Source organism: Equus asinus, chromosome 15 (assembly GCF_041296235.1).
Source record: "Equus asinus isolate D_3611 breed Donkey chromosome 15, EquAss-T2T_v2, whole genome shotgun sequence".
Lineage (NCBI taxonomy): Eukaryota > Metazoa > Chordata > Mammalia > Perissodactyla > Equidae > Equus > Equus asinus.
In genome coordinates this window covers 32,958,305-32,970,338 of record NC_091804.1, presented here as the reverse complement: position 1 = coordinate 32,970,338, position 12,034 = coordinate 32,958,305, and the positions used below count along the sequence as shown (strand labels likewise).

Sequence of the window (12,034 nt, the reverse complement as noted above, 5' to 3'; positions counted from 1 at the left end):
AATTTACTTTTCTTTATGACATGTTCTTCTCAGTTCATTTGAATATTCTATTTACATTAACATGTGCAGCCATATACAGAATTTTTTCCTAATAATATTAAATAACTTCTCAATAATATTAATCTTCCCAACATTGAGTGACTTCACGGTTTCTTCTTACTTTATTATGTACTTCATCCTTGTCTGATAAATAGTACACTTCCCAGGAATCCACTACTTGCCAGTCAACATTTGGACCACACTTTATCATCAGTTTATGAAATTCTTTAGCTACATATATCCTTGTCTATTTATGGGATATTTTTCCACTCATCAAAGTTCAGATAGTCCATTGCTTTCAAACATAAGTGCCTCTGGAAGTACAAATGAATGATGAGTACGCAATAATTAAACATTAGATTTAGATGTTACAAGAAAGGGCTTGTGTTTTCAGTGAGTTCATTTTAAAGGTCCAGAATTATGTCCATTCTCCTTTGTGGTTCAGCAGTATATTTCCAGGATCCCATACATTCCCACTGGTTTTATTGTCTCACTTCCTTGTTTGATCACTAAATGTGTAAGACCAAAAAGCATCCTGTTATTGCTACATGTCTGCTACTTCTGGCTCACCCAGGGATCTTTATTTTGTTTCAATTGAATTCAGTTTAGAAAACCTATGCTGGAGAACACTGGGATCAGCACTTTGGCTGTCTTGTTTTCCCACTGATTTTCATGAAATTGTGACAAAATGAAAAAATATATACCAGTGGTTTTTTCAGAGTTTTTTTAATAGTGAAATCCTTTCTTCAAACACAATCATACCTAGAAGTCTATTTTATACAACAGAGTTTGAAAAACATTTGGCTCGAGTTGGAACAGAAGTGAGAGAATACCCGTGTGCTTGCCAGGCCGTGTACCCACCCATGTATGCATATACATACACCCACTGCATGCACAAAACCCCACAGGGGGTCCAATTCTCTGGCCCACCGGAGAGACTCTGAACAAAGAGTTCCCTTCAGACTTTGGCTCAGCTCTTAGGACACTAAGTCCACAGACGAGTAATTCACTTATTCTTTCTCCTCTAGACCACATAGGTGAAACTTTCCACTTTAATGATTTACAGAAAATGAAAATAACGACCCAACCACTAGTCGCTTAAACAAGTAAAGACAGATGGCTTTTAACTCACAAAGCATGGGTCTATCACAGGAATAGCACCGTCTAACATTGAGCGGCACGTGGCATGTACAGCCACATGTGGTGGCCCTGTGGACCCTGGATTATATACAGCAGCATCAAGGAAAGAAGGCCCCAGTTTGTTAGCCTCTGGCAGACTTTAGGGTTTTCCTGAAAGACATTTCCTTTCATTATTGCTACAGTCACTGAGGGTGCAGTAACTAGCCCTCTGCTTAGAGACAAGAGAGAAAGTCAAAACTAGTATTCTGTTGGGTGAAGGATCCTTGTACTGGAACTGCTTCTGCATTTTGGTTGTGGTGGTGGTCACAGAAATCTACATATGTGATTAAATTGTGTAAAACTAAAGACACACATGAACACACATGAACAAACCCACACACAGGTGCATGTAAATATCTAATCTGAATAAGAGCGGTGGAATGTATCAATGTCAATTTCCTGCTTGTGCTGCTGTGCTACAGTTATGCAGGATGTTAACATTGGGGAAACTGAGTGAAGGGTATATGGGACTCCTGTGTTATTTCTTATGACTCATGTGAATCTACAATTATCCCAAAATAAAACTTCTCTCTTAAAGAAAGCTCATGCTTTGGTGATGAGCTGATATGTAACTTCTGACTCTGGCCACGTCCTTCAGAGTCTTCTGATGTGTTTTGTGGTTTTCTGGTCATTTACTCACTGTTCAATCCAAACATGTGATAAAAGTGTTCTACCAGTTTCTAGCAATTGTGAAATTGTTTATTTGTGTCTTTTTTTCTTTATCACTTTTGGCAGAGCTTTGTCTAATTTATTGGTGTTTTCAAACAAAAGAGCCAGCTTTTGCTTTTCTTCAGCTTCTCTGTTGTATCTTTAACTTCTATTGTGTTCCATTAACATCTGTTCATATATTTATTTACTCTTCCTACTTTTAGTGACTATATTTTTTATCTCTGGAAGTTAAATTTGTATTTTTCAAATCTACCCATCCTTTTTCCATGATGTGTGGCATTATTACTGTGGTTCATAGTCTTTCCATTTTCTCTTTAATCAATCTAAATGTATTTATTTTATAGTCTCTTTGATTGTTCTATTATTTTCAATTCTTGGGAGGCATATTTCTCTGTGTGTATCATGTCTGCCGACTCTCCTTTGTGAGAATAAGCTTCCTCACATGGCTTGTCGTTCTTTATACTTTATTTTTCCCTATGAGTTCATCTTTAGTGGAGGCAGTTTTGTTCTGTGGGAATCAATGTGTCTTGGATTATGAAAATACCTCTAGAGTGGTTTCTCATTTGCTTGTCAGAACAGGAGGATTTCCAGTGGTATTACACGGGTTTGTATGTTGATTTCTAGGTTTGCAATTCCTCTATCACACGCATAGCACGAATGTGGACTCCAGATCCACATGTGGTAGAGGCCTAGGCTTTCTTTTGTTTCACTTTGACTCTATTTGAAAGCTATATACCCTTCTTTTTATTCTACTAATTGATACCTTAAAAATACACACACACACACACACACACACACACACTCACACAGATATGTACATACACCCTTGAAATTAGATCCTTTACTCAAGAACAAGATTAAAATAGTATATATTGATTGTCCATTATGGAAGGTGACGGAGTTGATAGATTTATTTTTAGTGATGTATCAGTCACCCGCTTCCTGGTTTTTGTTAGTAAAATTTCAGATTTTAGCCAAGAATTCTTATATTCGATTTTTTTACAGTTTCTCTTTAAGAATTCTTTTTTATAGTTCATTCTGTTTCGAGTCATATTTATTTTGATATTTATACTCATATCTACGTTTAACTGATTTTGGTATTTAACAAATAAGTTCTTTTATAGTATGATTTCCTCCAATCTTATGGTATTTTTGTTTTTTCCCTTATTTTCCAACGTCCCTAAGCCTCTGGAAAAGAATCAGAGCCAATGTAATTTCTGAATCTTTGTGTATCAGGGAATGTCTTTCTGTAGGCTCACAAATGAAAAAACAACTTATATCAGTGTATATATACTGGGGGTTATAGCATTTTACCCTCAAAAATTTTGTTCCATTGGTTTCTGGCATTAAAATTTGAGTAGTAGAACATGTGATTAGCATTGTTTCTTTTCCTTTACAGATAGCCATTTTTTCCAGCCTAGATGTTTATCTGAGCATTTCTGCATCAATAATGTTTAAACAATTGTATCAGGAACTCTGTTCTATTTTAAGTTTCATGTAGAGAACTCTTTACATTTGAAGATTGAGGTTTTTATTCTGCCAAAGAGCTGTTTTCACATTGTATCCTTTATTATCGCTTCTGTTTCACTTATTCTGTTCTCTTCTTTAGTAACACCAATTATCTGTCTCTTATATGTCTGTTTTCTTTTCTCGGAAAATGTCTTCTTGGTGCCTTCACACATGAACACACATGAGCAGATAATAGATACAGAGGAAACAGAAGTCTCAATCCCTTGAATTTTCATTGCAAGGTTCTCAAATTAATTCTCCACAAGTTTTTGCCTGTTGCATATTCTCATTACAGATTCCAATGTCCATTTTAATTCTGCTATTGCATTTTAGTTTCCTTACCATCTTGCCTTGCCTCACCCCGCGAATTTTTTTCCAGTTGCTTCTTAACTTGATCCATATTTTGAAAAATCTGTTGTCTTATTATTTAATCTTTCACTTCCTTTATTTTTCCATGTTTTCTTGAATTTTGTTCTTGACAAAATTCATGCAATCTAAAATGCATTTCTGTTTCTGTTGTGTAGGTTAAGATACCTGTAACAGAAAAAAAAAAATAGAATTAACTTAAATAGTAAGTTAATGTATTATCTCACAGAACAGAAAGTCAAGAGCTAAGCAAGGTCCAGGGTTGGTTGAATGAGATGCCCAAGAATGTCATTAAAGGACCCAAGTTCTTTCAAGCTCTCCACTTTGCCATCTCTTGTTGGCATTGCCCACAGCCTGGATCCCCTTGTGGATGCAAGATTGCTTTAGCAGTCCCAAGCATCAAACCCACACATGGTAATGTCTAGTGGGAGAGAAGGACCACTGGAATATCCTTCCTGGAAGTAAGGAAGCCTTTCCTAGAAGTCCCCTAATGGAACTCCCCTCCTATCTCATTGAAAATTTTGGAAAAATTGGCAAAAGGGATAGGAACACCTGACTGGCTTAAGGAAATCAGGATTTACCCCTAGATCTAGGAATAGGATTATCCTCCCCAAAGTCACGTTGGGAATGTGTGGGCACCCAAACTAATTTGGGGACTCTGCCAGAAAGGAAGAAGGTAGGGGATGGCTGTTGGGTAAACGGTCAACACTGACTGCTTTTTTGTTTTGAAAATTGTATTTTTCTCAGCATCCAGAGTATCGTTATCCTTATTTTTAACATAGTGGATTTTTCTCAGACTGCATGTTGTTTTCTGTTTTCTTGACTTCAAAGGAGGAGAGATCTCTCCAGGACTGCTGTTTGCCAATAAACAGAGAAGGCAGATTCTCATTGTTGCCCTCACTGTCCAATGTTGGAACCTTGTGGCTTCAGCAGAGGTAGTAATAGGTGTTCATAGCCACTATTCCTATGTAAAGTGTCTGACGTCATCCTTCTATCTGACTGTCCATCACAATTTTCTCCTGGTACTGAATCTGCATTCTGGGATGCAAAGGTCTTTATCCACTCACTTGTGTCTTTACCATGTCAGAGACCCCAGTGAAAGAGATTTAGGAGGTGAAAGGGCATGGAGATGCCTGACCCCCATGTTTGGTTGCTAGAGTCTTTGATCCTCTGAGCCCAGGAAAGAAAGTGGGAAAAAATGAAGCATTTCTTTTTCATTCTTCAAGCCAATGTTACCTCAGGTAGCAAAGTATATCAGTGTCAATCGCCAGTTGTATAAACTGAAATTGTCCATAGCTTTAGAATGTGGCACAGTAGGGTGGCATTCTACTTATTATTAGTTTTTCAAGTTCAACCCTATGCATTTGGTCAGACTTAAGAAAGAGACAGAAGGTAATTCCATCTATCATCACACTGTGATGTGATGACACATCCCCAAGTGGATATGAGATGGGAGATGTGAATCTACCATTATTCAAGGGTCACAAATCTATGCACCTATCCTAATTTATGTCTAGAACTTGGAAATACAGAAGAAATTTTTCTTACAACATGGCTCCTAAACGCAAGCCAACTATTTCATCTGATGCTTCACAAAAGAAATTGCAGTCTCTTCCAACTCCAGAGGGAAAATTGCTTTGTTAAATCAGGTGAAAGATGATTCTGTACAACTTCAGAGAGTAATTTTGACAAAATGAAGCCTTTATTTTCATGCACATGTGTAAATGTGAATCTGATATAATTAATGGATATTCCTCCCAAATTCTGACACTAGGTTAGTTGACAGACTTAGATTTCAGTGCTATTACAAGTTTATTTTCTTGAGGCTTGTTATTTGTTGGGGGAAGAGGGATGAGGCATTGCTTGCTGGCTAGGTGCCATCTTGAAGCTTCTTCCAATGGAATCCCACTTAACCCTGCAACAACCTTCTTATAAGAGGATGATTATTATCATCATCACCATTTATATTGCCAACTACAAATAAAGAGCTTAGGCTCAAAGTAACTTATCTGAAGTCCCATACTAGAAAGTTGTGAAGTTCATATTTGAATCCAACTTTTGTCTTCAGATTCTGTGCTTTGACCCCGATGCCTGCTGTTGCCACAGCCCCCACTTCATTTGTTCTGACCACATCTCTACTCTGAGCAGGTGACCCAACCTCCTGCCCACCTCACACCTTCTCTCATCTCTCAGACTCTCCCTGCTCAGTAAACAGTCTCTATATATTTACCCATCCACTCTTCGTGTTCTCCTGCCCTAAAGGGCACATGGATTAGAGAGGAGTTGTGATAGATGAAATAAGAAATCGATGCTGGTACCAGAAACTATAGAAATTTGATTGGCTAGTTACTAAATTTTGTCTTAACTCTATGAAGGCTTTTGCTGAGAAGAGTGACTTGATCAAAGCTGTGTAAAAAGAATTGTAAAAGCAAAAAGAGCCATTAGGAACCTGATGGAATGGTCATGGGGATCTGAACTAGGGGAAAGCAGCAGGAATGGAGTAAAATAGATGGCTCTGGAGTGCGTCATGAAGGGAAAAAGAGAGAAGCCCTAAACGACTCCCCAGGTGCCCTCACCAGTCTGTGGATTTTCATGTGCCCAGCAGGACACCTTGTACAACATCAGAACAATTATTGTTTTTTTCACCGCTTACCAGATACCAGGCATTGTACGAGGACTTACCATTTATCTCTTTGAATCTTTATAGTACTTATTTTCCCTGTATTATAGATGAAGAAACTGAGACTCAGAAATATCAGTCACTTGGCTGAGATCTCACAGCCCGTAACCAGTTAATTAAAGATACAAACCTCATTCTGATTGCTTCTGGAACCCAGACCCACAGCATTTCCCAGGGTGTGGATTATGCTCCTCTCATGGGACATGGCAGGCCATTTCTTAAATAGTTATGTAAACATCTTCATGAACATTAAAACAAAACTAGTGTATCACATCCATGACTTTATGTCTCACTATCATTCATAATGAGATAAAGTTAAAAAAATAGTTGAAAGTTGATTTAAAGAAAAAATTTGAAGACATAATTGTATAGATCTGCACTATTCAATATGGTAGCCACTAGCCACGTGAAACTATTTGCATTTAAATTAATTTGAAATTAACTTAAAGTAAAAGTTCAGGTCCTCAGTCACACTAGCCACATTTCGAGTGCTCAATAGCCGCAGGTGGCTAGTGGCTACCATATTGATTGTGCAAATATGAACACTTCCATCATCGTGTAAAGTTCCATTGGGCAGTGCTGCGCTGGGACTGTCTTACACTAGATCAGCGTCTTTTTAGAGTTCGCTCCAGCTCTAAATTAGTTCTCTTTAGAACTTGATCTGGCTTGGGATAAGCCTGTGTATACCCGTGCTGTCCGATACAGTAGCCACTAATCACATGTGGTCTTGAGCACTGGAAATACGGCTAGTCTGAACTGAAATGCTCTGTAAGTAAAATACACATTGAATTTCAAAGCCTTAGTATGAATGAAGAGTGTAAAATATATCATTAATAATTTTGTACCAACTATGTGTTGAAATATTATTTTGATATATTGGATGAAATAAAATGTCTTATTGAAATTAATTTCACTTACCTTATTTAATGTTGCTACAAGAAAATTTTAAATTACACATATGGCTCATGTTATATTTCCACTAGATGTCATTGCCCTGTGACTTGACTCCAGAGTGCTTGCCTTTTCCCTGTCTCTAGATCTGAGCTGCCCAATACAGTAGCCACAAGTCACATGTGGATATTTAAATTTCAATTAATTAAAATTAACCAAAATTTAAAATTCATTTCCTCAGTCACATTAGCCACATTTCACATGCTCAGTAGCCATGCATGGTTAGTGGCTACCATATTGCACAGCATTGATATAGACTATTTTCATCATCACCGAAAGTTCTATTGGGTAGAGCTGATATAGGTTGTACATAGTCATGCCAAAAGCAACAGAGATGGGGCGTGAATGTCCAGAGCTTGTTTCCATGGTGCCTAACCCTGCAGCACATCATCTTCCCATCTCCTAGGTGCCTATCCCTTCCCAGCTTTGCTAGACTTGTTTATGCACACCTTATCTCTTCCTCTTTCCTGCTAGGCCTGTGGAGTGCTTATCTCCCTCTGAACACACTTTCCTCCACCCTCCTACACAGTATCTAATAGCATCCTTCGTACAATATAGGTACTCAGTAAATATTTGTTAACCAGTTGGAGTGGCAGTTTCTAGCAAGTGATTGAAAATATATGGCTCAGGCTAGAGAGAGATCTACAATGGCTGGTAGCAAGGGGATAAAAAAGAGAAGGTCAAAGCCTGGTTCCCAAGGAAGAAGGAAGAGGAACTAGGAGAGAGACAGAAAAGAGAGAATCAGAGGGACAGTGGTGAGCTGTGATCTCATACATGTCACCAAAATCCCTCTGCCTGCCCCACATGCCCCTCACAGGCAGCGACAAGAGTTATTGCAGGGGAATTTACAGGGTTAGACAACAGCTTTAGAAAAAGTGCAAAAGAAATCCAAAATATGATTATGTGGTAAATAAACAGGCAAGACCCATCAATGAGAAGGTGAAATGGCGTGAAAATTGAGGGTCTAGTGAGGAGAAAAATGAAAAATGTTCTCTCCCTTGGCCAGCTGGTTTGAGTTACATTTTATGAGCAGCATGTGAATTCCAGCGCCCTTGTTGAATTAGCAGCAGAATCGCACATTAGTTTTAAGGCTCCCTCTTGAATAGAAACATCAGAACGCTTTTTAATTGGGGCTGATAAAAACGTAGCATTACTTGTAGGTTCCTGAGAGAAGTGAGTTGTGAAATTGGGTTTTCATTAAATCTAATGATGGAAAATTAAGTATAGTGCGTCTGGTGAAATGGGGTGTGATAAAGGCATCACTTCTGCATTATCGGAGGTTAATAAGGGAATAGGTGAGGTAAGATACATTGCAAAAGGGAGTCCAACTAGTTGATTTAATAAGCCTTGAAAATCCCTTGGTTCCGAGTCTTCATAGCATCATTAGCACCGGCATTGACATTATTACAAATGTTACAGCAATACAAGTTGTTAAATTTCAAATGCAGTTATTTTCCATTCCAGTGTTGGTTTTGCTGACACCAAGTTTACAGTCTGTGTAGCAATGTGTTTAGGGAAAATATCCATTTGGTAGCTTATTTGGTTTTGGAAACATTTGGCATCTCACAAAAATTGCCAGGTTCCCATTCCTAAGAAGCCTGTCTCTGCCAGGCGGCAAGTCTCCCACGTAGCTCATGCCCCAGGACCTGTAGGAGACCATGGGTCTCTGAAGACATCTGCCCCCTTATGTGATGGTGGCTTAGGTGAGAGACACCCACAGGGCTCCGGGCACTGACTCTGGCTCATCCTCTCCTAAGGATCATGAAGTGCAGCATCTAGAGAAGCAAACTCAAGTGCTTCTTTCTTCTCCATCCCCAACCTCACCACACCATCACAGGAGTGATATTCGCTGGAAGGGTGCCTCAGATCCATGGCAGCTGGGACACCTACAAGAAATAGTGTGAATCTTTAAAAAGAGAGATTCTTTTCAAAATCCTTCAACGGCTTCCCACTGGCTTGAAGATTCTTATGAATTCACAGCCTTTCTAGACCGACCTCACACCGTCTCTTATAGCTTTATCCTCATCACATTTCCACTCACCACCTTCACTCCATCCCCACCTCCTTGCTCCTACCTAAATGTACTTGGCTTCTCCAGCGTCTGTTGTGCTTCAGCTGGTTCTTCTTGTCTGTCTTCCCTACTAGACCATCAAGCCTTGAGGGTGAAATCTGTAATCTGTGCATTGCCAGTGCCTGCCGGAGCCCCTGGCACAGAGAGGGTTCTCAATAAATCTTAACTCATGATCACAAGGGTGTGATGGAGAAGGGAAGCAGCCCCCACATTTGCCAAGCTCTATATTTAAGCAATGCCATCGAAGAGGTGTTACCTGTTACCTGAAATCCCAGGAGAAAAAATAAGCGCTATTTTTCTTATGCACGGTCAGGAAATTTTGCATAGGCCTTTCTTCCTTATGCATAAACCTCTATATTCTAGATCTTTACCTACTAGGAACAGTTTTGCTCGTGCTGTCACATGGTAGGAAAGTTCCCTTTCACCTACAGAATCAAATGTCTGATGGATTATTGTGACATGAGAGACAAACAAGCTGAAGGAAACATGGATTTTGCAAAGACAAGTTGCAGACAATCAAGAATGTATGCTACAGACCCCCAGGGAGTGAGTACGGCATAGGCCTAGCGGGGTCTGCATTGGTGCCATGCAGTGCCTGGAAACATCCAGGGGAGATGCAGTTATCATCTCATGCATGCCACAAATGGGAGGGTCTAAGGCATAGACTGTCCATGTCTTTGAGAGGGGGTTGGGGAGACCAAGCCTAGATAGTTCTGGATAGGATGAAGGACCTGGAAGACCAACAATGTATGCCTGACAGAGAGTTGATAAGGCAAGAACGTAGTTTTACTTGTCCAAGGGGCACAGAGGAATTCAAATCCAACCTCAGCAGAAATCAGTTTCCAGGGTGGCCAAGCTAATACATGGCAGTTAAAGCAACTCAGTAGGTATAAAGATTCTTATCAGGGGGAAGTATAGAGCTATGTCAAAGAGAGATTTTATGAAGGAGACGAGGCATAGGACCCAGGCCTGGGAGAAGTAGTTGGCAGGACTGAAGGAAGAGGTTTGGGCTTCCCTATCTGCAAGGTGGGCTCAGCAACACTCCTGGCTCAAGAGTGTTAAGTGGTGAGGAAACTGGACAGTGGGCAGAAGGTGGTCACTGTTGCAGAGCCCATAGCTGGAGAGAGCAGCTAAGAGGGTCAGAGTCCCTGCTGTCTGCTGGGGGTCCAAGACTGGCTCCAATTCCTTCCAGCGTACAACCCAAAGGAAACAAACTAGTAGGGAAACCGGGTCACAGGGATGTGGGCAAATGGACCAGAAGCAGTCACGTGGCTCTGATCTCCAGGGACCTGTGGCTCTCTTCACCTGCAGGCAGGCACCAGACACGATTTCCAGGAACCCTACTTCCTAAACAGGAGAGTACTCCCAGTATCCAGCCTTTCTGGCTTCTCACTGGTTCTGGGATTGGCCAAGATTGGCCAAGACAACCCTGACAAGACTGGAGGAAGGACTGAGACAGGCAGGGGATGACAGCCAACCTAGAACTTTGTCTTTCCTCCATCAATATGCACCCTTGAAATAGAAACAAACCAAGGGTTATTGTGTTCATTGGTTTGTTTGTTGTTTTAATTTTTAAATTACCACCACAGCCGTGCCAGGGAAGCAGTGTGTCTCTATTCTTTCTGTGGTTTCCTGATCAATTGAGTCCTGAGTTAGTTCCCTCTGCCCTCCTCAGGTCAAGCTGAGGGAGGCATGGAGGACAGAGGACAAAACTCCCATAGGTGATGATCTGTTCTGCCTCCTTCTCTCTGAAGCAGATGGCAGCCGCGGGGAGCTGTCCCAGCCCACCCTCACAATCCAGACTCACCCCTACCGGGCCTGCGACCCTGTGGAGATGAGCTATCCTCGGGACCAGTTCCAGCCCGCCATCCGGGTGGCTGATCTGCTGCAGCACATTACCCAGATGAAGAGAGGCCAGGGCTACGGGTTCAAGGAGGAATATGAGGTAAGAAACCAGCCTGTGGGGAAACTTCCTGATGGGTGCAGAGGCTTCATGGGTGCTAAAGCCTTGCTACTCGAAGTATGGTCCTTGGACCAGCAGCATAAGCATCACCTGGGAACATGTTGGAAATGCACCATCTCAGTCACCACTCAGACCTACTTAATCAGTTTGGATTCACACCTCCCTTCAATAGGAAGATAGACCAGCTCAAGCCCCCATCCTACGTGTTGTAGAAAAGCCAGCAAATCTGCCCCTCCAGTGATTTCTGGGAGGCCTACTTGCTCCTAGTCACCTTGTGCCTCATTATCATGTTCTGTTGTGTTCTCAACAGCCCCCAAGTCAATATCTCATCTGGTGACTGTCGTCCCCTCTCTCTGTGTACCTTCTCTCACCCCTGCATTGGACATCCCTTTCTTTCCTCCCCAAAGCATCTCTAATGCAAACGATTTGTGAGTAGCAGTTGTTACTGAAGTTTGGGGAATAACAGGAGTGCAGCAAAATCCAGGAAGCTCCTGAATACGGTTCCTCCTAAGGTTCCAGTCTCCTGTCAGCTCTCTATCCACTCCTCTCCCGAAAGTTCTTTTCAGTATCCTCAGAAGTCCCCCCCTTTTTTTTCTTTTTCCCAGCA

At 41.0% G+C, this 12,034-nt stretch overlaps 1 protein-coding gene across 15 annotated transcripts in view; it reads left to right on the top strand.

Moving 5' to 3' along the window:
* Nucleotides 1-12,034, top strand: part of PTPRT (protein tyrosine phosphatase receptor type T) — a 1,011,807-nt gene that overhangs the window by 914,825 nt on the left and 84,948 nt on the right. For 10 of the 15 annotated variants that reach the window (XM_070485956.1, XM_070485943.1, XM_070485946.1 and 7 more), the window contains one exon: nucleotides 11,219-11,409. In XM_070485956.1, coding sequence (XP_070342057.1) covers nucleotides 11,219-11,409 — 191 coding nt within the window. The remainder of the gene's footprint in view (nucleotides 1-11,218; nucleotides 11,410-12,034) is intronic. The other 5 variants (XM_070485942.1, XM_070485948.1, XM_070485952.1 and 2 more) reach the window with 1 other exon arrangement.